The sequence below is a fragment of the Chionomys nivalis genome, chromosome 20 (genome assembly GCF_950005125.1).
Source record: "Chionomys nivalis chromosome 20, mChiNiv1.1, whole genome shotgun sequence".
Lineage (NCBI taxonomy): Eukaryota > Metazoa > Chordata > Mammalia > Rodentia > Cricetidae > Chionomys > Chionomys nivalis.
The window spans coordinates 31,156,200-31,183,299 of NC_080105.1; the positions used below are offsets into that span (position 1 = coordinate 31,156,200).

Here is a 27,100-nt window from a genome sequence, read left to right on the forward strand (position 1 = left end):
GAGGAGTTCACTTCTGATGAAGCAGACGAGTTCAGCAACTCACTGGCCAAGAATTCTCAAATCCCATCATCCAGCAGCCTGTTACCAGGCGAGTCTTCCGATGCTGACTGGGATGACAAAGACGATGCCTGCTTCCTAGAAGCCACAGAAGATGCTGAATTTGCTGATGCTGCAGACAGGAGTCTTCTTGGTGACAGGAGTGCAATGGACGATATTCCTGACGAACTCATTATGGAAGCATTACAGAGTAGCTAACCATGGACAGGATACATAATGAGGCTACAGTTTGCCTGAAGCCTGAGATTTGATGACATAAATGTTAAATTAGGGCTGCGGCTATAGCCCAAGAGTAAACTACTTACCTAGCATGTGCAAGGCCCTGCATCTAATCTGCAATACCATAAAAAAAAAATCAAATTACATTAGCTTATTATTAAACCTGTTTATAACAACCGTTTTATCACTTAGCTTTCTAATAATTTGCTTTTTACCTGAGCCAGTTTTATTGAAGATTAACTTTGACATACTTCAATAGATGCTCCTAATTAACCAAAACTATTCCATGCTTGCACTGACATCATTAAAAGTTTATTGTAGGGTAAAACTCTTATGCCAAGTGATGACTAACATGTCAAGACTGAAATTTATTAATAATAATCAGAACTACATGGTTTCTGAAACTGCTACAATTGAACAGGTGTAATTTAGTTTGAATGACAAAGTGATAATAAATTCTGATGAGTAAGCCACACTTATTTTCAGAACGGAAGTTTGAAGAGTGTCAAGAGCGCAGCTTCAGGAGAGATGGTGGCAGGAGGCTGACTCAGCTTGTGGTCTCATTCCTGCTCAAGGAGCTTCCCCAGCTGATAGTTGATGGTTTTCAGGTGTTTCTTGGCTCCCAGAATCGTTCTTGCTTTAAACAACAGAGCTGGAAGGCTAGATGTGTCATACTGTTGATGAAAGAGCAATACTTGCTTAACTAGCATCATTAGGAAACCATGTTTTAGCCCATCCCAGCTCCTCAGAATATAATGTTGAATAGAACCAACCAACAAAGCCAGAGTAGATCTCTGTATCCCAGGCAACACAAGAACTGTGGTATCTGCATGACTGAAAATGGCAAGTCATGCCTCAGACTTGGACTAGGCAAGTGTGTTAGTGGTAGGTAGGGTCTACTTGATCTCATTTATTTTTAAACAGAAATGTCTACAGCGAGTTTCCTTTTACTGCAAGAACTAATGGAATGAGAACATCTGGCCTGTTAAAGTCTACAGCAAAATAATCTCAAAGGTCTCATTTAGGAAAGTTACTTAGAGGATCAATTAAGCCTTAAAGATTGCCAATCCAAATGTTATAACAAAGTTATAACACTACTCGAAATCCAACTCATGACCTGGAAATAATTAACAAAGCCAAACTTCCTGCTAACTATCTGAGAGAAATTAAATTCCTGTTAAATAATTTACTACACTTTTAGCAGCTTGCTGACAAATGTGTTTCCAAGTTATTTTTCTCAGTGACGAAAACTGAGCAGAAAAGCTGCCAGACAGTGGTGAGCCCTCATAACAATGGGACTTGTTTTCTGCCACACACATACCGTGTTATTAGAGAAATCAACTCAACAGACGTAGGTCATCTCCACTCAAGGCAAGCACCTGCTCTCAAAGGAGTGGGAAGAATACACTTGGAGCAGCTGCGGGTTTAATTTAGGAAGAGGTGGAACATATCCAGATGTCACAGGAAAAGAAGGATAGGTGCCTGACAGTAAGGGTACAACAGGCACTGAAGGTCCCACACAGCCTCATCTGGGACAGCAGACTGCTTCAGTTACCACAGCTTGGTTTTCAAGCCTTGGGGTAGATCTGGGAGAGCATTTGCCTAGCACATGAAAGAGTAATCCTGGCTCAACCAAGAACTATGTACAGATTACGTCAAAGCTACTATTAACTTTCACAAATTTAGTGATCAAATCCCTAAAATAAAGTTTAAGTGTATTTTAAAAACATATTTTTTTAACTCTACTATATGAACAGATCTTCAGCTCAGGAAAACTTAGATCAATATCAGATCTTAAAATTGAATTTAGAGGTTACAAATACACTTTCTCTACACAATTCTTGGTGTAATTCCTTATTGGTACAGTTCTATACTCCATCCAATAGGTGTAATTATATATATATATATATATATAAAATTCTACTAGTATAATCATATTTTTCTAGTTCTATTAGGTATTTAAACTTACAATTTTTTTAGCAAACATTCCTATTAATCTTAATTGGGTGTCATAGCAATAGTGAAGTCCCAGGAGCTACTTCAAAGTGTATTAAAATAATAGAAAGCTTCCCTTAAGTGAAGGAAAAAAACAAACAAAAAATTGGAAGAGATCAGCAAATCGCTTAAAGAAAACCAAGAAAAAGAAATCAAACATATAAAAGAAACTATCCAGGACTTGAAAACTGAAATAGAAACAATAAAGAAAACACAAGCCGAAGGAACTATAAAAACAGAAATCATGAGAAAAAGATCAGGAACCACAAATGCAAGCATGAACAGCAGAATATGGAAGAGAGAAATGGAAGAGAGAATCTCAAGCACTGAGGATACAATAGAGGAAATAGACTCATCAGTTAAAGAAAACATTAAATCTAACAAAAGCTTAACCCAAAATATCCATGAAATATGGGACACCATAAAAAGGCCAAGTCTTAGAATAATAGGTATAGAAGAAGTTCAACTCAAAGGCACAGAAAATTTATTTAACAAAATCATAGAAGAAAAACTTTCCCTACCTAAAGAAAGATATGCCTATGAAGATACAAGAAGCTTATAGAACACAAATAAACTGGATCCAAAAAAAAGTCCTCTCACTACATAATAATCAAAACACTAAACATACAGAATAAAGAAAGACCATTAAGAGCTGCAAAGGAAAAAGGTCAAGTAACATAGAGGTAGACCTATCAGAATTACACCTGACTTCTCAATGGAGACAATGAAAGCCAGAAGGTCATGGTCAAACATGCAGACATTAAGAGACTATTAAGATGCCAGCCCAGACTACTATACCCAGCAAAACTGTCAATCACCATAGAAGGACAAAACAAGATATTCCACGACAAATCTAGATTTCACCACTACCTAGTCACAAACCCAACCTTATACAAAATACTAGAAGGAAAACGCCAACCCAAGGAAGATGGCTACACCAATAAAAACACAGATGATCTCATAGCAGCAAATCCCAAAGAAGGGAAAAGCACACAAATTAACAACACCAACGATAAAAACTAAATTAACAGGAGATAGCAACCACTGGTCATTAATATCCCTTAATGTAAACGGACTCAACTCACCTATAAAAAGGCACAGGTTAACAAATTGGATACGAAAACAGAATCCATCCTTCTTCTGCATACAAGAAACGCATCTCAACCTCAAAGACATTGTCTCAGAGTAAAGGGTTGGGAAAAAAATATACCAATCAAATGGACCTAAGAAACAAGCAGGTATCCTAATATCTAACAAAATAGACTTCAAGCTAAAATCAGTCAAAAGAAACAAAGAAGGTCATTTCATATTAGTCACAGGAAAATCCATCAGGAGGAAATTTCAATACTGAACATCTATGCCCTAAATATAAGGGCACCCTCATATGTCAAAGAAACACTTCTAAAGCTTAAATCATACATTAAACCCCAAGCACTAATAGTGGGAGACTTCAACATTTCCTTCTCAACACTGGACAGGTCAATTAGACAAAAAATAAACAGAGAAATAAGAGAACTAACATGTTATGACTCAGATGGACTTAACAGACATCTATAGAATATTCCATCCAAACAGAAGAGAATATACCTTCTTCTCAGCACCTCATGGAACCTTCTCAAAAAAAAAAAAGAAAAGAAAGCTACATTTTCTCAACTCTTTTACTGTTTCTCAACGTTTCAAGCCATTCCTACCGTTTCTGTGAAACAGCTACGAAACCATGAGTTGTACACAGTACACACGGCCCTCCAGTACAGTTCTCTGAAGGACACTTAGGAGTGGCACGGATGCTTCTCTTCACTAAGTAGCTAAGGTGACGCTGTGATCTCGCTGACTTACACTGACAGAGCCGCTGGCACTCTACAGGCGAGTGCCCGCAGCAGCTTCTGCCACACACTAAGCTTGAGTGGGGCTCACCTCCTCCTTTTCCTTTGGTTCTTTCTCTTGAACATCTGAATAGTCTCCGTACAGCTGTTTTAAGTTAGATAAGAAATGTATGGAATTCTTAAGTGATGACTTTCTCTCCTTGAGGTCATCATATTTTGTCTGTAGTTGTTTCAGTTGTGGTTCTAATCTAGACAACAAAAAAAATTTTTTTTTAAATCTTAAAAAGAAATTATGTAAAACACAAATTAATAGAAAGATATGTATTGTTCATGGACTGAAAGATTAAAATGCCCAAACTATAAAGAACAGAAACCCAAACCAGAAATAACAAACATTTTCTCCTACATAAATGACATACAATAAAGTCCAGCAGTCTACAGTGCATGAGCATCTGGGAGAAGAAGGAAAAACCAGGGGTGGGCTAGCTGACCTGTGCTTACCTCTCAGAGTATGAGCATAATTCATAATCATATTCTATGTTCCTATTCATCTCAACTATGCTATAGGTAGCAGGGACAGCCATGGCTAACGAGCCTCACAGATGCTAAACTTCACCAGGTCATTTGAGTCTGGGAACTACGGATTCCACGGGAATCTGGCTAACAGGCAGGAATAGCCTGCATGACAGTCTAGCTAGGAGGCCACGCAAAAAGTTTCCCTTATTAAAATCCCCTCAAGCTTCCAAGGCTGAAGAAAATCAGCAGAAAATCTCACAAGGCCTGGCTAGAAAGATGTGTGACCTTGGGCCAACAGCCGCCTCTTTAGGGCTGAGTTTCTTCACCTATGAAGAAAATGGGTAACTTGTGATTTATGGCTGAGAAGGAAGGCTGCCAGTTTCAAAGGCAAATAAAAATATGAAAAGGAATCTTCTCAGATGTAAGAATAGTGCATCTGTACACATGTTTCTCGTGCTTCTTTGTCCTCTCTGTGTTTATCTGTCTGTGTGTTTTCCTAAAGAGAGAAAGATGGCCTGGTACTGGATGGGTAGAGAAGTGGGGAGGGCCTGGGAGATGAGGGAGGGGGACTGTGATCAGAAAAACAAAACAAAACATAATTTTCAACTTGAAAAAGAGCTCTTCACAGTGGACAACTGCAGCAGTTATTTCTTCAGCAGACTCCAGACTGAACTGGTCGCAGTGGTTGGAGGTGTAGGATTGCATTCCCTGTCCTTCCTAAGGGCGGAACCAGCTGAGGCAGTGACTCCCCTCTTAAGTGTCTAATATGCAAAGTTAAGACCATCATATACTTTCTTTACTATGCTTTCTCAAAATGTTTGTCCTGCTACAATCACACCTAGAGAAGGAACTAAAGAGGCTGGTCTCAACACATCTCAATGGCCTCCCACTGTTTAACAAAACAGCCTTATAACAAAGCCATACGATAACTTATCTCATGGAGTCATACCGACTAAGAGTGGGCCAAATGAATAGAGCCTTTAGGAAAGTGCCCCTCCATAAAATAAGCCGTCAACTGTTACCGCATGTTTTGGCCAGCGCCAACGAACACATTTTCTAGTGCCTCCCATAGACCAAATCTGCAAACAAAATGGAACAGACAACTAATTTGTCCCCCAAGAACCTAGTATTTAATTACATGGTATTTCAAGAGTTTGCTGACGTAATAATCTGTCCTGTCCCTTTAAGAGACAAGCCCCGCCCACTCCCCCCTCTGCCTAGGCAGAGGTGGTTGAAGCCTTCTCACCCCCCCCTTCCCTTTTACTGAATAAACTATACCCAAACTCACTCTTCATGGTGTGCCTATCTGCTTCTGTCTCTCACCCACCTTGGCTCCTCTCCGGGACCTTGTGGGACAGGCTGCCCCACCAACCCACCCAGGTTGCTCACCCACTCCCTCTCACCCGCCTGGGACCCACAGAGGCCTTGGGTGGTGGAACCCTGCTAACCCTCAGAGAACTGGGTCACAGCGTTATATCTAAACCATTCCAGATGACTTATCTCTTTTCTGCTCAAACTTCCTGCTACCATACCCATGTGGTCCTGGGAACTGAACTCATGGCTTTGCTCACGCCAGTCAGGTGCTCTAAGCTGAACCACAATCCTCAGCCTGTCCTACTTCACTTAAGCCTCTGCCTCACACAGCACCCATACCTCAGAAGGACAAGATGTACATGCAGGCTGCCGGACTCATGTGTGCACTAGTCTTCCCAACCAGTGCATGGGACTACCGCACTCCAGACCTCAGAACATGACTGACATAGTAGAGTGTGTATTTCAAAAGTAACTAAAGAGCCAGGGGCCAGCCTGGTTACACAGCAAGACTATCTGTCAAAAACTAAACAAGCAAACAACCTAAGCAGAACTATGTGTATGAGCCGCTGCAGAGGACTCTTCCCTGTGCTTACTCACCGACTCAATACCCTCTGAGGAACGATACAATTAGATCCACAGGCACAAGAGGGGCCTGCGGCAATGGGAAAGTCAGTAACCCACCCAAGTCTGCAGTCCCTGGAAGAGCCTGATTCAAGTTGCAGGCAGTCTAATCCTAGAGTCTACTCATTAAGTCTGTGATCAGGCTGCCTGAGGCTCAGACCAGACATGCTGATCCATGCTGAGTCTTCTTTGCTAAGACTCTGCACTCTGCCACTGGGCCTCAGAATCTGCTGACACTGATCATCCAAGTGCAAAGGAAACCTGGGGCTTGTCGTGGGTCACCACAGCAAGCAGCACTCCCCTAAGTGACAAGCTCTTCTGGGGCTTGTCGTGGGTCACCACAGCAAGCCGCACTCCCCTAAGTGACAAGCTCTTCTGGGACGTGTCGTGGGTCACCACAGCAAGCCGCACTCCCCTAAGTGACAAGCTCTTCTGGGACGTGTCGTGGGTCACCACAGCAAGCCGCACTCCCCTAAGTGACAAGCTCTTCTGGGACGTGTCGTGGGTCACCACAGCAAGCCGCACTCCCCTAAGTGACAAGCTCTTCTGGGACGTGTCGTGGGTCACCACAGCAAGCCGCACTCCCCTAAGTGACAAGCTCTTCTGGGACGTGTCGTGGGTCACCACAGCAAGCCGCACTCCCCTAAGTGACAAGCTCTTCTGGGGCGTGTCGTGGGTCACCACAGCAAGCCGCACTCCCCTAAGTGACAAGCTTTTCTACTGCCCTTTAGGTGAGGTCTCAGCAGGAGAGGGTATTATCTTACCGAAGCAGTTCCTCCTGGACTTCAACTAAACGCTGCCGTTTCTTTTCCATGTTGGAAATCATCTGGGCAATACAATAATTTACTTAGGTTAACACAGCAGAAGTCTCACTCTGCTTGCTGGGGGGAGGGCATGGGACCACAGACCCTCCTCTTGCTTCTGATTTGGCTTGCTTAGCAGCCGCATTTCACAACAGGCCCCAAAGGTAGCAGAGCCAGGTAGTCAGCCTGAGCCCAAATAACTTTTCTCTTTATAAATGATGACAGCAGGCTAACAGAGATCCCCATTCCTTAGTCTCCATTAACATTACAAAATCAAATAAAAACCTGACCCAAAGCACAAAGCCTTACACAAACTGTGCAGGCTCTAAACTAAAGCAGCTTACTTCCTCCCGCCCTACCCCGTGACTCACTAAGAGTCCTCACCTGGGTGTTCTTCCTTTTCAAAGCTCTCAGCACCTGGTCTTTTTTAAGCTACAATGACAACAGAAACACAAGCATGCTGAATTTGCCAAAATTAAGTGTTTCAAGTTCCACATGAGAAGCTGCTGGGAGACACCAGTTGATAAACTGTCTGAAAGTTTAAGGACCCGAGTTCAGATCTCCAGCACCGGCACGTTTGGCTTTAACAAGTGCTGGTGGAGGTGGGAACTCCTCGGAGCTCACTGGCCGGTCTCGTGAAATCAACGACTTTCAGGTTCACTGAGGCCCTGTCTCAAAAAATACATTGTAGAGCAATTGAGGAAGTTACTTGGCAGAGCCTCTGGCTTCCACATCCACGCACGTGTGCAATTCCACATCCACACACCCACAAAAGGAAATAAGAGTAGTTCTCACGTGCTCATTGCCACAGAGCCAGCAAATGCAAGCTTGTCTACAGCCACAGGGCGCTTGCCAAAATTTAGTTTAAAAATTTTAGAGCAGTCAGGCATAGTGGTGCGACCTTTATTCCAGCACTCACTCGAGAGGCAGAGGCAGGGGGATCTCTGAGTTTGAGACCAGCGCGGTCTATCAAGTGAGTTCTAGGACAGCCAGGGTCACACAGAGAAATCCTATCTCAAAAGAAATAAGTAAGTAATTTTAAGCAATATAATGATGCCAGTGAACTTACCATTCTGAAGAGTTCTCCTTTAATTTTAAAATAAAATTTGTTGATGGCTTGACAACATCTTTCAGACTCTACTCTTTGTCTGTAAATTGTTTTAAGAAAACCAAAATAGGTATCATAAAGGATTTTGAAGGATGCATTTCATTTACTTGATACATAAGTACGTACAGTTTGGCACATATTATTTAATTACCTAATATAATAATGTAAAACCTATAGCTTTTCTCATACTTAATAAAATTGGGAATAAGACAAGTGAGAGGAAAGGACCAGGGAGCAAATGAAAGAGAAGAAACCTGGTGGACAGGCTCTGGGAACCTTGAGGCAGGACACGATAACTGCTTTTAGATCTCCAGCCTATGACTGGACTGAGTTGTCAATTGACAAACTAGGGCCTTGAGCAGTCTAGAAAAGCCCTTTACCATTGAGCCACACCCCAAATCCAGTGGTTTTATCATTGAGTTTTCAAGAGTTCTTTGTAAATTCTGAGAAGTCCTTTATCACATATATCTTTCAAAAACTGTTTGTTCTCTTATAATTTCATACACACATGTTATTTGATCAAAGCCCACTCACTATTCACTCCTATTCCTCTCCCTTTCCTAGCATATCCCTTCTTTTCAAGTTCTACTTTCTTTCTGATCCCCCTTGTGTAATTAGGATTGCCTGCTTAAGCATGGGTCACTGGGGAACAAATAAATCTCTTGCAAAGCTTTTCTCCCAGTCTGTGGACGATCTTTTCATGCTTGCAGAAGAAGTTATTAACTCTCGGGTCGCGTTCCTGCTGTTAGCAAGTCACTGTCAAATCCCAGACTCTGTGTTTTCCCTTTCGCTCTCCCCTGGGAGTTTGCAGGTTTACATTTAGGTTTGTGATCCAACTGAGTTGAGTGTGTTAAGGGGCAGCACTGGTTGCTCACCATGTACCACTGCTGTAGTGCCTGTGTTTCTTTTCATTTTTGAGACAGGGTTTCTATGTAGTCTTGGATGGCCTAGAACACAAGTGTAGACCTGCTGGCTTCTGCCTCCAGAGAACTGGGATTAAGGTGTGCACCCCACAGCCAGCCTGCAGCACCGTTTGCTTTTGACAGCCTCTACTGTGCTGTCCCTGCCCCTTCGTCACTAGCAGACCCCATGCAGGCTCCCTGCCGTCTGATTTTCTCCAGCACTGCATTGCACTGAGCGCCACAGCTTATAGTGAGCCTACGGCAGCACCAGCCACTCTCAACTTTTCCTCTCCAGGAACATGAGGATTTGTCTGTTAATACCCACAACAGGGATTCTGAAATTGCCTGGCGCTATAAGTCGTGAAGAACTGACACGCTGACAGTACTGAGTTTATTTATAAATAATCAATACCGCTGCACTCATGCACTTCCGCCTCGAGTTCTTCTACCAGTCTTGGACTGTTCTTCCCACAGCTCTTACATAGACCTTATCTGGGGCATTACTTTACGCCAGTGGTGCTAGGCTTTGATTTCAGATTCCGCTAGTCCCTGCGATGTAATGGATTGTTCTTTGCAGTCTCCGTACTTCTCAGCTCTTTTCCCTTATCTACTGTGCTAGCCAAGACTTACATTATAATGTCAGACTGACAGCTGAGAGGGGACAGCCTTGCCTGCTTCCTGAGCTGATGGGAAAGCCTTTCTACTTCCCGTCATCGGTACGCTAGCTCTAAGTTCCTTGTAGATAATTCTTTATCAAGTTAAAGAAGCCCCATCTATCCTAATTTAATTAAAAAAAAAAACACGCATGGCTATTGGGTTTTGTCAAATACTTTCCCTGAATTTAACATATGATCATGTTAACTTTTCACCTTTAGCCTGAAAATATTTATTTTGCTTTCTAAAGTTGAATCAGTCTTGTATATCTTGGATGAATCTTATTTGGCGGTAGTATTTGTTTTTAATACATTGTTGAAATCAATTTACTAAAATTGTGTTGAGTATTTTGCAACTATTTCTTAGGAAAAACAGATACAGATCTACTTGGGTTATGTATTTCTTCGTGTGTGTGTTTTGGCTAACTGCATCCACTTGACCTAAGTAGCTCTGAACAGCAAATGCACAACCAAAGCATGAAAAGGCAACGCACGGAATGCAAGGAAACATCTGCAAGCCGTAAATCTGATAAAGGAACAATATCCAAATGTATCTAAAAATCAGCACATGCACAAAACGTCCAACTGAAAAAATGAGCAAAGGACTTGAAAGAAAACAGAAAAATGGCTACCGGCTGCCACACACACAGAGACATCCAGTCACACCAAGCAAGAGGGGAGCAAATGAAAGCTACCGAACAAGCTTACATCTACACGCGTGAGCATTAACTATCCGAACAAGCGGTGGACAAGTTGCAGTGTGGTGGTGGGGAGCATGTGTCTTTGCAGAGACAGAGGACAGCAGCTGCCCTCCTCGATCACTCTCCTACTCCTTTGAGACTGGGTCTCCCAGTAAACCAGGACCTAGGCTGGAGGCAAAAAGCCCCAGCTGCCCTCCTATCTCCACCCACACAGCCCTGGAGACACAACTGTGCATAGCCACACCTAGCTTTGCATGTGGATGCTGGGATCCACACGGGAGGCCTTGCGTTTGCACAGCAAACCCTCTCTCTACTGAGCCATTCTCCCAGTCACTGAGGGCAGAAGTATAAAATGGTGTGGAGATCTCAAAAAAACATCAGACAGTTTAAAAGATAAAAAACAAGTATCATGTAGTCTATCCAGCAATTGCACTTCTGGCTATCTACACAGAAAGAACTGAGGGAGGAACAAAAATCTACCAGTAATCACAAAGCATCTGTTACGGAGAGGAGAAGGTGGTCAACTGTTTTAACGGCTGCAGTTCTGCAAATGAGCAAGTTCTGGAAGTGCGGGTACAGAGCGCAGATAGCCCGCCATTCTGCACTTAAGAAAACGGCCAGTGGAATACTCTGTGATGTGCTTTCACAATAAAAAATTACTTGTCTACTTCACGGCTATCAGGACAGCTGAAGCAGCACTGTTTGCAGGGGTGACTATGCACTTCTCTGCCCTGGGTAGACAGCACCATGGCTGACAGCTCTGGAGTGGCGGCAGCAGGGAACGAGGGGGAGGACAGAGGAAAAGTGAGATGAGGAGCCTTGGTAGACGCGATGGGATGGTTAGTTCTCTCAACTATACAATCGAGAACACCGGGGAAGACCGCCGCAGCAGGGGCAGTCTAGACCAGGGTGTCCAGGGACAGGCCTGGGAGGGATCTTCCTGTAGAGTTAACTGCGGTGGGAAGACCCACCCTGGACATAGGTGACGCCATTCATGGGTAGGGGCATGGGCTGTAAGTGGAGAAAGCCAGCAGGATTAGCAAGCTTGTCTGCATTCCCCAGACAGTGGAAGTGACTAGCTGTTTCAGGGTCATGCAGCGGATTCCCTTACAGTGCTGAACACAGCCCAAAACTGTGATCTAAAATAAACCCCTTTCCTCCTGAGCTGCTTCACACCAGCTGCATCCACCAGCATTCCTCTGGAGCAATGGTGAGCATTCCGCCCACTGACCCCACCCACGACTGATGAGGGCAGTCTGCAGCACTTCACATAGTCCCTTTACAGCTACCCTTAAACACCTTAGTGAGCTCTATCAAGTCTAAGACCAGTGTCGGCGGTGGGCCCCACACTGGGGCTCACAGCAGGATGGGGATCCCTCCTTGGATGTAAGCCTGCCTTCCTAGATAAACCTCTTTCAGGAAGTAAGCATTGGGCAAGTCTCCAGAGCAGAGGAGCCTCCACAGCCACTCCCTCCCAGCATGCAGCTTCTGCCCTCCAGATTCCTAAGCTTCAACTAGCTGACTCACTGACTAGCTGACTATCCTCCCAGTGGGTCCTGTTCTCAGAAAGGCCAGATGCATTCACAGCTGGGTGTGACTAGTCCATGTCTCTCAGACCCACTCTGCCAGGCTGCATTTTAAAATATTTTTGTTTAAGATTTTAAATTTTATGAATCACTCTCTTCAGGAAAGTACAAAGCTGGACTTGCGCTGGAGGGAAATGAGTGAGCCCTGACTGCTTCGGCTGTTTCTCCAACTTTCCCCAGCGAACCCCAGGCTGGAGAAGAAAACCAAGGTGCACGTATCTATCTTGATGCTGCCCAGAGGGGTGCTGTAGAACAGTGCTTTAACTATGCAAAGATGGGTCACATTTGTTGTTGATACATACATTGTTGTGTATGCTGCATTTGTTTAACCATGTAAAGACGTGTTGCTGTCTTACCTTGCCTGCCTAAGGCACCTGATTGGTCTAATAAAAAACTGATCGTCCAATAAATGTTCTAGGCAGTAGAGGGATAGGCGGGGCTGGTGAGCAGAGATAATATGTAGGAGGAGAAATCTATGTTAGAAGGGAAAATGGAGAGAAAATGAGGGAGAAAAAAAGGGAGCTTCTCAGGGTCAGCCAGGCAGCCAGACATAGAGTAGGACATTCAGAATGAAAGAAAGATAAAAAGCCCAAAGCAAATGTGGATGAAGAGAGACAGGTTAATTAAGTTATAAGAGCTTGTGGGGCAAGCATAAGATGAGGCTGAGCATCCATAACTAACAAGAAGTCTCTGAGTTGTGATTTGGGAGCTGGTTGGTGCCACAAAAGAGTGAAGCCCTGCTGCAGCCTGTTCTCTGCATGAGCCATGGGAGCTGCATAGCCACGGGCTCTTCCCTCACCACTGCTTTCAAGGGAGACAGAAGGGCCTGGAGTGTGGCCATAGCTGCATACACGTTCTGACGGAGAAATCTAACAGCACTGGGGAAACACTTCTTTCTAGATTAAATTAATGTCTATGAGAAACGTCTAGACTAGATGATTCAATAACTTGAAACTAGCATAATAAATGTATGTAGAAGGATTATAATGAAAATGTGAAGACATCTTAAATGCAGTAACACTGAAACTAGTATGGACACAGCGGAACTCTGAGCAAGGTCCAAGGATTACAACGTCAAGGGACTTACTTATACTCCAGGAAGGTTTTCTCAAACACAGACAAAATAACATCCAACTCCATGACGTCACCACGTCTCTTTCCTTCTAGACACCAAATGTGCATACTTTCAGAAGCATCTAGAATATTAAGCACACGTCAGTTTAATACAATCATTATCTGCAAACTGGCTCTAGGTCCTGGACCCTGAACCCTGAAGACAGTAGTCCTCCAGGGTGTAAAAAGAGCTAAAACCCCATTCATTTCTCCCTGCCCCAGGTCAGAGAACAAACCTGCCTGCTGTCACTCCTTCCTGCGACTATGGCCGGCCTTCTGAGACAGGGTCTACTGTCAGTGTGCTGCAGAGTGGAGTCTCCTGCCGGCTCCACTAAACTCTATCACACTTATTCACATGTCACCACCATTCCTACTTTCCGTGCTGTTTTTAACTGTACAGCAAGCATATGGTAGGAGTTTACAATGACTTGGGAAACTGGGATATATCTATCTTATGACTCAGCAACTTCACTCTCTACTTCTCCAAGAGAAATAAAAACATGTTGACAACAAAACCATGTTGATAAATTGTGCATAAAAATGTCCGCGAGGCGGGAAGCAGCTCACAAAGAGGCTGGAGCTACAGCCCAACCACTTTCCTAGAATGGGCAAGGCCAGGAGCTAAATCTCTACCACTGCTTGGGCTAAAAACATAAAGAAAGAAAGGGAAGAGAAAACAAAAGGGGGAGGGATCAGGCTTTCTTTACAATTGACTGTAGTGAGCAAGGACGCGACTCACTGCTGCAGCAATCCCCTCATCTACACAAGACTTTAGCTTTATTGTGTGTCTGCGTGAGTGTGTGCAGGCACCCAGAGGCCGGAAGAGGGCACGGATGCCCTGGAACTATTGTGAACTGCCTGATGTGTGGGTACTGGGAACTAAACTTTAGACGAATAAGGAGGAGAGGGAAAGAATGGGGTTGGATTTTATCAAACAATATTATATGCATGTATGAGTATTCCTTTTTTTAAATTCATGATAAAATGATAAAATACAAAAAAAAAATGTCACTCCAAAGTCATAATTCCTTAATCAAGTGGCAGTTTTAGCCAAGATGGTGGTGTATGCCTTTAGCTCCGAGACTCTGGGGGGCAGAGGCAGATGGATATTGTGAGTTCAAGGCCAGCCTGAACCACAGAGTGAGTTCCAGGACAGCTAGGGCTGTCCAGAGAGACACTATCTCAACACCATGCCCACCCAATAAAATTTGCTCTTTCAACAACTAAGACAACTTAAAAATGGGAAACCTTAGAGATCCGCTATACAAGTGACAAGGTACAGAACACCATCTTGTACCTGAGTCTGTGGCTTCGCTTCTTGATTTCTTCCTTCTGCCAGGGGACGGCCTCACTTTCTTCTGAGTTTTCTACCAAAAAAACAAAATAAAAAAATAGTATAGTTATTTAGGAAAATTTTTTTTATCTAAAATTTAAAGATTAGGACAACAACATTAGCAAACCATCGACTGATATTAACTACAGTTCTTGTTTAGTTCGTAGGAAAAACTGAAGAACAATCTCGGGTCAAGGGGCCCCAGTACACGAAGCTACACTCAACACGCTGCGGCAGTGAGGAGCATCTGTGGGTGCTAATGGGAACATGCCTGACAGAGGTGACAGCAATGACAACATACTGAGAAATCCCCCACTCGAGACCCGCTAGCCTAACAAATCCTAAAACCAGCTCCTGATGGGATCTACCAGGAAGAGCACAAGGGTTATAGTATGAAGAATTCCAAGATGACTGACAGGCGCAATTCCCTCCCTCTTGAGTGCAGGCAGCACCTGGGAATAGGACCGGGTCTGTTCCCTGGACTCTACAGGTGGGTGAGACGCCACTGTGGGAACCTGGAGGGTCTGGGGCTGGCTCTGCAGGTGTAGGCACCATCCTTCAAGGGCCACAGAATAGCGCCTGCAGGAACTGAGAGCAACCTCAACCTCCAAGAGGAGAGAACATAGGAACCTTAGGATTAAAGCCTCAATGAACTTAATTCTGTCAACAACTCAAAAACTCTTTAAGGAGAAATTCAAGCCTCACCTGAGATGTCAGCCCTGGATTTCCGCCTTCTACCACCCTGAGCAGAGGAGCCAGGTAACTGAAGCTGGACTCCCAGCCTATAGAAGCTACGACAAGATAAACGTGCGTGTATAAGCAACCAACTCTGTGGTCATTAATGTGAAACAATTATAGACAAACAGAGAGGTGGAGTCCCACAAAGTTAGACAATGGGAAAATGTCTTAGGCTTTTACACACTCGCCCTAGCAAAGGATAAAATCAAGCCTGTAACTCCAAACCCCAGGCAAATGTCAGGCTGACCTGCCGGGACAGCCACTCACAGAAGGACTGGACACAGAGCTCAACATCGCTAAACAACATGGACTACATTTCAAATTCTAGACTAAAACGGACACACAAGAAAATGTGACCCAGAGTTGGGACAAAAACAGACTGAAGAGAAATTGAGCCAAAGATGGTGCAGACAATGGTTTAGGAAGCAAAGGCTGAAGTAGGTGCCATCCTGTGTGGGCAGGGAGGGCAGTCTTAGCAGAGAGCCTCCTGTGGGGCAGATGTGAGGCGGTCAGGACACAGGCAAGACCCCAGCACACCAGTAAGTTGGGGTGGGGTAAAAGCATTCTCTGTCCGGTGCAGCTTCTGGTGGCTGTGACTGGTGCTGTGGCTGCTTCACCCGTCTCACTCCACCCTGTGTCTAATCCCCATCCCTCTTAGAATACCTGTGACCACATCCGTGGGGACACATATAATTCATGAACGGATATCTTTGGCTACCGATATAAGCAAAATTATTTCTCTAAAATAGTCAACCAAATGAGTTAATAAAACAATATATAAGAACATGAACCAAGATACTGTATTCCAGTTATCTCAAAAACAAAATTATGACAATTATGACCCATAGCATTTTTTTTCATAAGGAAACAAATTGAGGGCATATGAAGACTTTGCCACAGTGTAATCCAGCACCAAGCAGGTTGTACTTACACACTGAGGAAGACACACCCACATACACCCTACACCCTAAAAATTAGGAAAAGCAGAAGCCATGTATTTGAAAAAGAACAATGGGGTGTATGGGAGGGTTTGGAGGGAGGAAAGCGAAGGGAGAAATGATGTGATCATATTACAATACCAAAAATAATTAATGTACCCATCAAAGCATCAAAAGTGTAATTTTCATCAATAGATACTATGGGTACCCACGAGAGGAGTACAAGCACTGGTTAAAAGGATGCCACGGAAGGACTGGAGCACACACCAGGACACTGATGTTATTTTGGGTTTTAGAACTGTAGATAAATTTATCTTCCTTTCTAGATTTTTCTGGTTTTCTAAAAGAAACATTGCTTTCTGTAATAAAAGCTCTAAACTTATTTTTAAAATTAAAAAAAAAATTCTCCTTAATCTTTTTCTTAGATTTATTTTTGCTACGTTTAAATGCTGTGTATGGGGGAGAGGAGTACGTGCACAGGAATGCAAGTACCCACAGAAGTCAGGGGTGTCAGAGCCCGCAGCTGCGGTCATAAGCAGTGTAAGCTGCCTAGCACAGGTACTGCGAATCGAACTCCATTCCTCGAGAAGAACAGAGTCCCTTCTTAACTTTTTCATGAACTTTTCTCTCTGAGGGGCAGATGGCAAACACTGCTCACCAGTGGTCTCTGAGTCTCTCCTACAGCAGAGGGCTGAGTGCCTTGGGGTCTCCTCTTCTTGGCTGTGAGGTTTTTTGCTGGCTTCACAGGGGGTGCTGCCTGGGGCTGCTGTGCCGGCTCCACAGGGGGTGCCGCCCGGGGCTGCTGTGCTGGCTCCACAGGGGGTGCCGCCCGGGGCTGCTGTGCCGGCTCCACAGGGGGTGCCGCCCGGGGCTGCTGTGCTGGCTCCACAGGGGGTGCCGCCCGGGGCTGCTGTGCAAGTGTTCTCTCTGTGGACCTCACTTTCCTCCTTATGTCATCTTCAGAGCTCTCAAACTCATCGCTGATGGGCTCAAGCTTTCTCCTTGTCTATGAAGGAAACAACATTGCTTGTTTAGAAAATTCAACTCTTAGACAGGCAGATCTCTGCGAGCTCAAGGCCAGCCTGGTTCACAAAGTGAGTTTGAGGACAGCCAGGGCTGTTACACAGAGAGACCCTGTTTCAAAACAAAGAAAAGTTAAATCTTATGATTCCTTGTCAAGAAACTATGGGATTCCCATTTCTCATTCATAAACATCAAAACTGAGCACAGCATCCAGAAGACAGCAGGATTAGAATGCAACCTAGCTCTCTCAGCCTTTGAGAGCCACAACCTGAGTACACCATCGAACGCCACAGAAACTGGCTGGGGAAGGAGAGCTGAGAAGTCTTTCATAACACTTCGGGCATAAACATATTTTTCTGGGCTAGTCTGATAGTGCGACAGGGAGAGGCACGTGCCACAAGGTCTGCGTTCAATCCCCAAGACCCACAGGGTGGAAGTGTCGAGGGGACCCCCACAGCTGTCCGCTGCGTACTGTACATGCCACATACATACAAACACTCACAAATGGATATCATTATTATAAAAATCATTTCTAAGACTTTTCTGTATGAAAAAATACTGCTACACGATTTTTTTCTCTATTTGCATCTACTCCAAGTAGAAAGGTTTCTTAGAAATAAGAGAAGAAAGAACACTCCCACATACCTTTTTCGTGCTGCTCTTTAGAGAACTGCTTCCTCTTGCTTCAGTCTCAGAAAGGTTCAAGCTGCCAAACAACAAGCCATCAGCACCGTGTACATGACATTCTCTACACGGCGCTTCAGCATTTCAGTGTGAAAACCAGCGGGCCGTGAAGGGTTTTCTACCTGCGGCGGGTAGGCCTTACAAAACCATTTGTAATTCTGTGGGGTAGTTTGAATGTAACTGTCCCTATCAAGCTCATTGGGAGTGACACCTTTAGGAGGTGTGGCCTTATTGGAGGAGGTGTGGTCTCGTGGGAGGAGGGCTTTGAGGTCTCATATAAGCTCAAATCATGCCCAGTGAGACAGTTCACTTCTTGTTGTGTTGGGGACTGTGGACCCCCAGATCCTGAATTTCCTGTAAACAACTTGTTTTTCCAATGCTTGCTGCTGCTCTGAGCAAAGCAACCTGTTTTCCTGTGTTTGCAGCTGCTCTGAGCACGAGACCCTCAGGAGTTCCTGATGGCAGGGGAATGGTTTCTAATGGGTTTGGCTGGGGCGTGGCTATCAGTTAAGGATCCCTATATATGCTGCCCTGGAACACAATAAAGGGGGCATTCTTGGGGAATTCAAGACCTGTGTCTCTGTCTGTATTTGTGTGTGTCAGTCTCCAGGCCCTTGCCAGGCCCGTGAACCATCCCGTAGTACAGGCACAGTACCATAATACACGTAGTACAGGCACTACAAGATTGTAGTACATGAAGTGGTACAGACATTACACTGTTGCAGGCAGTTCAAGATGTAAAACTCTCAGCTACCTCTCCAGCACCATGTCTGCCTGCACACCAACATGTTCCACCATGATGATAACAGACTGAACCTCTGAACCATAAGTTGCCATCCCAATTGAATGTTTCCTTTCTAAGAATTGCCATGGTCATGGTGTCTCTTCACAGAGATAAAGCCCTAACTAAATCACTCTGGCACCAGGGGACCCAACGCTTCTGGAGTCCTAGGGCATCTGTGCTCACTTGCACACACCCACACACATAGTTAAAAAATAGTTAAAAGTAAATTTAGCCCTCCCCAAACAAATCAAACAATCTGCTTGAGATGGACCCATACCTTCTGCCCTCTTCTCTTCCGTGAGTGGCTGGAAAGGCAGATGGCCTTTTGGGCAGCTCCTCTTCAGCATCAATAACAGTACTGTGCAGAGGAGGGTCTACAAAAACAAAAGAGCAAATTTACCATGGACTGTCTAGAAAGTGAGGTCGTATTCCCTGACAGGGATACCAGGCAATCTTTGTTTAAATGACCAAGCAAGTCAAAGTCTATCCCACACGCCACTTCCCAGATATGTTTTAACTCATCCCTCAGTAATAGAAGATGTAAACCTTATTGCCAATAGAAACATGGCTTCAGGGGCTAAAGAAGAGGCTCATTGGCTGAGAGCACTTGTTGCTCTTGTCAGGGACCTGGACTTGACTCCCAAAACCCACAAAGCGGCTTTTAGCTTCTGTAACTCCAATTCCAGGACATCCTCTTCTGGCCTCCATAACCACCAAGCATGCACACAATACAGACATACATGCAAGCAAAACCCTCATACACACAAAATAAATCTAAAAAAAATTTTAAAGACATGTTTTCAAATTATATATCCTTATCTCATGTATATTAATAGAAATGTTTTCATAACACAAGATAAACATGAATAGGAAGCCTAACAGGGTCTTTCCTTACCACTATGCATTATTGTACACATCCCTCAAGGCCGCTGCGCTAGTTATCAACTGCTCAAGTTTACACTGACTTCATCACTCACAAGTACCGAGCATTTAGATGGCACTGGGGAGGGTGCCTGTCCTCTCGAGTTCACCTGGACTGCAGGGCCTTTACACTAGGGCAAGAAGTGAACCTGAAGAAGACGTAGGTGACAACATGGCCTTGGTGGAAAGGCAGGGAAAGGGGATGCTAAGGCTGCTCCTACCTGCTGGGGGCAGTGGATACGGCAGGGATGGAAAATCTGAAGGGGCAAAGGAGGTGACCAGTCTCAGTCTCAACAGACTTACTTGCTGTAAGGGGAGCTGGGAAGAGCCAAGCAACCAGGTTTTTTTTTTGTTTTTGTTTTTTTTTTTAATGTTCCAATGTTAGTATGATGTACACACTTAAAATTTTTCTTTCCAGGGGCTGGAGAGATGGCTCAGAGGTTAAGAGCACTGCCTGCTCTTCCAAAGGTCCTGAGTTCAATTCCCAGCAACCACATGGTGGCTCACAACCATCTGAAATGAGGTCTGGTGCCCTCTTCTGGCCTGAAGGCATACACACAGACAGAATATTGTATACATAATAAATAAATAAATATTTAAAAAAAAAATTTTTCTTTCCAAAATAAATAGCAATTTAAATACTGAACATGTCAACTGCATGATTTTAAGGCTGATAATATATTCCGTGATGCCCTCAACTAAGCAATGGTATTGATTTCTTCTACAGCTGGGAGTGAGGGTCATCAGTGGATGCACAAAGATAAAGAAATCAGTCCTGAACTTTCACAAGTAGTCAGCTCTCTGAAGATTTACAACTGATCAAGAGCACACGCAGAAGATATTTGACATCGTTATGAAAACGTGCATACAACCATTAGATACATTTCACATCTCTTACATAAGTATAACCAGGATAAGGGAAAAGAGGAAAGAGAAAGAGAAGAAAGAAAGAGGAGAAAGCCCAAAGTAGCAAGGCTGGGTAAGCCAGGAGCTGAGCAATACACACCAATAGTAAGATATAAACTGTGGCAGCCACTGTGGGAAACGGCATTGAGGAGTCCTCAAACACACAGCCCTACAACCGGTATGGCTGATGTACACCAGGGGTCCTACTTGTGGGCACAGTAGTGAAGGCAGGGACTCAGAGACATCTGCACACCAAATCTCCACTGACAGATGAGTGCATGACCAAGTCCGCTTTCTGTTGCTGCTGTGTTCTGAGACCAAGCTTCATGTAGCTCAGGCTGTGTACTCAAGCGTGACTTTCGACATTGGTTTTACTGCCTCCACCTACCTCCCAGGTGCGATGATTAGAGAGTGCTACCACACTCATCTGGGGTGGGGCTTACAGAAACAGTCCTGTACTGTAGGCAAGATCCTGAGCCAGTCCCCAGCACCACAGACACTCGTAACAGGACAAAAGGCAGTTCTAAATCATGACGAGAGTCATGACCCGAAAGGCAATGCACTGGATTAAATTAGCCAGTTACAAGAGGACAAATGTGCTGGACAGTTTCATGTCAACTTGACACAAGTCATCTGAGAGGAGGAGCCTCAAGTGAGAAAACATCTCCAGAAGATCAGGCTGCAGGCTCCAGTGAGCAGCACCCTTCCATGGCCTCTGCATCGGCTCCAGCCCCCAGGTTTCTGTCCTGAGTTCATGTCCTGACTTCCCTCGACGATGGCAGTGACGACAAGTATAAGCCAAACAGCCCCCTTCTCCCAGCTTGCCCTGGCCACGGTGATTCATCTCAGCAATAGCAACCCTAACTGAGACAGCCATGTACCTTCCCCTCACGTGAGGCTCCTAGAGTCGCCCAATTCACAGAGTGGCTGCCTGGGGCCGGGCCATGAGAACAGGGAGCTGCTTACTGGCTGTGGAGTCTGAGTTCAGGATACTGAGAGTTCTGAAGATGAATGGTGAGAGATGGCTGCCCAGCAGTGTGAACGGACCTCTCTGCCACGGACTGCTGTGTTTAAAACTGGTTAAAATCGTGAAGTTTGTGTTGTAGATCAACCCTCTATGCATACAACACCACAAGGAGACACTATTTTATACTCACTAGACTGGCTAGAATAAAAAAGTCAGAATGTTAACACCAAAGTTGGTATAAACTCACTATAGATTCAACAGTTCTCCTAGGGGTATGTCTCAGAAAACCGCACACAGACACACACACACGCACACAGACACACACATGCACACACACACACACACACGCACACATGCAGACACACACATGCGCACACACAACCGTGACCGTGAATGTTCATAGCAGCGCAGCACTATGATCAAGAAAAAGAGAACCCAAAACCAGCTGAGCATTAGTAAGCCATAAAATTTAAGATGAAGTAGATACATGCTACAACCTTGAAAATGAGACGCTAATTCAAAGAAGCTCACCAGAACAGGATAGATAGTCTATGATTCTATTTATAAGAAATGTCAGAAGAGACAAAGCCATAGAGTTTAGAAGTAAATTTACAGTGTCCAGGGACCAAAGGAAGGGGAAGGGGGCTGGCTGGTGTTGGGAGGTTCTCCAGGCCAAACCTGCTCTGGCCTTAGATAATGGACATGTTAACTAAGCACCGCAGCGTCCACGTCCTGACAGGAATGGAGAACACGAACCGAAGGACTCATTCAGCTCCTCTTCATCTCCCATTTCTCCCAGCATGCTTGAGACAGAATTATCCGAGAAGTCAAACGGGTCCTTAGGCTTGTGCTTTTGACCAGCGCTCTAAAAGTGAATAAAAGCAGTCACTGAAATGGAGATTGTGACCTTGACCACTCTCTTCTCCTAAGGACCCTACGGTCCTCCTAGGAGTCCTGCGGTTCCTAGAAGCACTTGACACTTTTGAACCTCGCCACGACTTTGATGATTCAGAACAGGGAAAGATGAAACACTTGTATGAGACCAGAGTAGACTAGGTTCTGGTGGCCATAAGATTTCTCTACCAACTATTAAGCAGAGCCATGATGTACAGAAGCAGATACTGACAAGTGAGGGAGGGATGAACATGGCTGGGTTTCAACACAACTGACTTCTGGGCACTGAAATTTCCTATCATTTTCACAGGGCATGAGACATCTTCATTTAGGTCACCTTTATTTTACTTTTTGAGACAGGGTTTCACTGTGTATTCCAGGCTGGCCTTGAACTCAATGTACAGGAGTCCTCCTAAGTGCTAGGATTATAAACAGGTGTGAGCCATCTCGTCCAGTTTATTTAAATCATTTTAAAATACAACAGACAACAAAAACCATTCTTAGTTCACAAGGCTGTACAAAAACAAATGGCAGGCTACCTTTGGCCCACAGGTATCATTCACCTAAATCCTTGATGTAGGAGTCAATATGATCCCCTCCCCCAGAAAAAGGGCACAAGCTCATACGCAGTTTTGACCGCACACGGGGTAAAGCTGCCTTCCTACCAGACAGAGAACAAGACTTACAGTTCCATCTGTTTCAATACACAGGCGAAACCCTAATCCCGATGAAAGACCAAAATGAAATCATCTTCTATGGTAGCTTACAAAATACAAGAGGATATTATTACAGATAAGGAAAGTCTGGAAGATATTAAGGACATGCAATTACACTGGCAGACAAAACTACAAGCCTCAGGGAAAGCCGCATCCAGAGCGTTATATGGAGAAGTGCCAAGAGACAGCCTAGGTTTTGCTCTCCAGCCAAGGATGCATCCCTCACAGGCAAGGTAACTCCCTCCCCCAGGGAGGACCTGAAAGCCGACCAGAAAGTCTGGGAAGCGGCATAAGCGAGTAGAGAACCACTCCCCACCCCCACCCCACCCCTGGGCACAGTGAACTTCAGCCACCCTGAGTGGGGGTGGGCAGGAGAGCGGAGCAGGGTCCCCCAGAGGTATGCTAGAGATTCCCACAGTGAGGGAGCACCATCCAGGTTAGAGTCAGGGCAGCAGGGTGGAACCTGCCGAAGACGGAGAAAGTCAGACAGCCCAGAAGGCCACCAGCGCTCCGAAGAGCTAGTCCCTAACCTGGAAAAGCAAGCACCTTCATTGCCCTGACTGGAAACGGTGATATAGGTATTTGGAATTAGTAATCAAGAGTGTTAAGCAAATGTACTTGCCTTTAACACTTCCTGAAGAAAAACAAAACTATTACATGGACCAAGAGGAATACCATAGGCCCACACACAGCTGTTAAAAACTGTGGCAGGGAGAAATTACTATAAGTGAAAAATGACCATACAGAACAACTTACAACTTTTACATGATGTCAATATCTGAATAAAATATCAATCTAGGCACAAAAAAGAATTTTTTTTCTTTTTTTCCTTTCTTTCTTTCTTTCTTTCTTTCTTTCTTTCTTTTTTTTTTGAGACAGGGTTTCTCTGTGGTTTTGGAGCCTGTCCTGGAACTAGCTCTTGTAGACCAGGCTGGTCTCGAACTCACAGAGATCCGCCTGCCTCTGCCTCCCGAGTGCTGGGATTAAAGGCGTGCGCCACCACCGCCCGGCTCTTTTTTTTCTTTTTGGTTTTTTTTTTTTTTTTTTTTTTTAAAGACAGGGTTTCTCCATGTAACAGTACTGGCTGTCCTGGAACTTGCTTTGTAGACCAGGCTAGCTTCAAACTCACTAAGATCCACCTGCCTCTGCCTCCTGAGTGCTGGGATTAAATGCATGTGCTACTACTGCCAACTGATAAAGCAAATTTTTAAGCTATCATTAAAAAAAAGTTTGTCAAGAGTAGCCTACAAAAATGTATTTCCTATGGAATGATTTTGTTTTCAATGGTTAAAAAAAATCATGTTAACAAGACTACTTACATGTCTCCTAGAATGTGTTCTTCCCAGAGCATTCTTTGATTGCTTTGCACTATTAAAACACAGACAACAGAGTTAAAAGAGGGAATCAAAAAATGTTTTAAGTAATTCGGGAAAGCACTACAAGCTGTGATTCTTCCCAGGCAATCCTTTCCCAACTGTTCTCTTCATCAGTGCTCACCGAGCAGAGCAGACACCATGGCAACAAAGGAAGCAGAATGGGAAGGGGCGTGTGCTCAACACCCCACTTTGTAAACCATCTCCACTGTGTGTGTTAGGTTACAACACAAAGGGGATCTTCCTGTGAGTTGCAATAAGACGCTTTCAAAAGGCATCGCCAGGAAGAGAATTTTCCCAAGACTTACTCTGCACATCTGCCTGAGGACCTCCTGCACTCTAACCTTGGTTCTCAAATTTACCTGACGTCAGAGTCACCTAAAAGGCATCCCGAGCCCAAGCCTTTTGTCTGTAACTCCAGTTCCAGGGGATCTGACACCTTCACACCAATGCACATAAAATAAAGTTAAAAATTATTTTAAAAAAAACTTAAAAAAGAGAGCACTATCTGCTCTTTCAGAAGACCCAAATTCAGTTCTCAGCTTCCTTGTCTTCTCATAACCACTCAAAAAAAAAGAAAGAAAGAAAGAAAGAAAGAAAGAAAGGAAGAAAGAAAGAAAAGAAAGAAAGAAGAAATACAAATTGCCTGAAGTCACCACACCCCCATTATTGGATACCACAGAAACTCTGGGCTGAGGCTAAGTTTTCCCATTTCTAACCAGTTCCCAGCTTTAGCCGATTCTCAGACCGACAGAACATTTAATCTGTGATAACTACAGACTACAATTCCGGGGTTCAGAAGGCTTAAGTGACTTCTGATCGCCCCCCATGAAGTAGGTATGAAAACCAGGTACACAGGCTGCTTAACCTAAACTCTTTCCTGCGTTTTCTTGTCTGTGTTCCAAAAACACAAAGAAATTTCCTTCTGGTTTGGCTGGCCTAGAGTACCTTCAAATGACGGAAATCCCTAAGATAACCACCTACACAGTCTCTGTTGTACGCGCTGCCGGTGTTTTAGGAGTGAAGAAGGAACAGATTTCACGAGGCTCAAGCCTCAAGATGCTGAAACAAAAGACAATAGCTTAGCAGATTTTTTGAACATTGCCCTAGTCTTTGCAGTCTTCCACTGCAAACCGAGTGTCTTCGGTACCTACAAACACCATCTTCCATAGGCAATCTTCCCACGGAAGACCTCCTACCCAGATCCCTATCAGGTTTTGGATGCGCGCCAGACACTCGCAGAACATCCTAGACCCAACCTTTCCAGAGCACAATTTAGTGACCTCTTTTCAGATGCACTTCTCTTTATAATAAAAAAGATGCCCGGCGCACCCTGTATGTCTGTCCTTTAGGCATTTAGGCCAGCCCAAATACTAAACAAGCGGCTGCTTGGTCCTTCGCTACAGAACTGGTTTGGCTGCAGGGTCCGTGTTCTCTATTACGAAAACAGCTGGGTCTTGGAGAAAGAAAAACAACAACTAATCACCAAGCAGGAAGAATTCGTTAGATATGTGTTTGTCACACACAACAACGCTGGTGTCTGAGTTGCTCTCGCATCCAGCTTGACCCCTGGACTGTATCCCCCTCCCCACGACTCTAGGGCCGGACCTGTGGGAACCGAGGCCGGGTCGGCGAGTCTCTGAGACAAGCTGAGCCCGTCCTGGGAGGCGTGCGGGGCGGCTGCACTTACCCCGGGGACCCCGGGTATCTCAAGCTTCTCCGAGCCGCCATCCTACCGCTCCAGACACCCCGGACAGTCAAAACTGGCGCCAAGCTGGCGCTGTTCGGAGCAGCCAATCAGAGTCTAGTCCTGTCTCTGCCCCGCAACTTCCGGGGCGGGCTCAGCCGGCTTCCAGCGCGAGAGCATGGCGAAGACCCGGACCTGGATTACACACTGCATCGGAGCGGAGTTCCGACGCGTACAGCTGAGCTGCCACCGTGCTGTCCCTCGTACACCAATCCCGCTCCAGGGTTTCGGAAATTCGTGGGCGGGGACATGATACGGATGGTGCTGGTGAGGGTGGACCCGAGCCGCTCCTGGACTTCCGAGAGGTTTATTTTCTTGTATTGGGGGATGATTGTCGAGCGCCTAGCTTTGAGAAATGCAAGTCCTGCTTTTAGCTCCCTGCAACAGCGAACTGTTGAACTTGACATGTTATTGGTCCCCGCTTCCTTTATAAACAGGGAGTATCCCTTCTGATCCCATACTCGTGATTTTAAAAAAAAAAAAAATCTCTTGTGGTGCAAAAGAATGAAAAATGAACTTAATTGGATCAAAGACGTAAGAGCTAAAACGGCGGAACCCAGAAGGAAACTGAGTCAAAACAATGGTCTTGGCAATGATTTTTTTTTTAAATTTATGTGTATGAATGTTTTGTGTGTGGGAGGGAGGGAGACTGTGGAGATCAGAAG

The 27,100-nt window shown here is 44.7% G+C and overlaps 2 protein-coding genes across 2 annotated transcripts in view; one reads left to right on the top strand and one right to left on the bottom strand.

The window, feature by feature from the left end:
• Positions 1 to 690, top strand: part of Primpol (primase and DNA directed polymerase) — a 29,477-nt gene extending 28,787 nt beyond the window's left edge. The window contains exon 12 of the mRNA XM_057752558.1: positions 1 to 690. Coding sequence (XP_057608541.1) covers positions 1 to 255 — 255 coding nt within the window. The 3' untranslated portion in view covers positions 256 to 690.
• Cenpu (centromere protein U) lies at positions 572 to 26,434 on the bottom strand. The gene is made up of 13 exons (XM_057752328.1): positions 26,379 to 26,434; positions 24,635 to 24,683; positions 22,462 to 22,570; positions 19,189 to 19,285; positions 18,089 to 18,149; positions 17,079 to 17,426; positions 14,709 to 14,778; positions 13,386 to 13,494; positions 8,418 to 8,496; positions 7,733 to 7,780; positions 7,310 to 7,371; positions 4,186 to 4,342; positions 572 to 950 (listed from the first exon to the last, which is right to left on the bottom strand). The coding sequence occupies exons 1-13, from the start codon at positions 26,417 to 26,419 to the stop codon at positions 837 to 839; spliced, it is 1,344 nt and encodes a 447-aa protein (XP_057608311.1). The 5' UTR covers positions 26,420 to 26,434; the 3' UTR covers positions 572 to 836.
• Between the last annotated feature and the right edge of the window lie 666 nt (positions 26,435 to 27,100).

Bases quoted from the DNA above. Each gene is read 5' to 3' on its own strand.
- Cenpu (XM_057752328.1), bottom strand. From the start codon at position 26,419: ATGGCGGCTCGGAGAAGCTTGAGATACCCGGGGTCCCCGGG. The intron at 17,427-18,088 runs GTATGTGGGAGT...TTTCCTTCATAG, and splicing joins TAAAGAGCAGCACGAAAAAG to ACAAGGAGAAAGCTTGAGCC. The intron at 13,495-14,708 runs GTACAAGATGGT...TTAATATTCTAG, and splicing joins AAGCGAAGCCACAGACTCAG to ATGCTTCTGAAAGTATGCAC.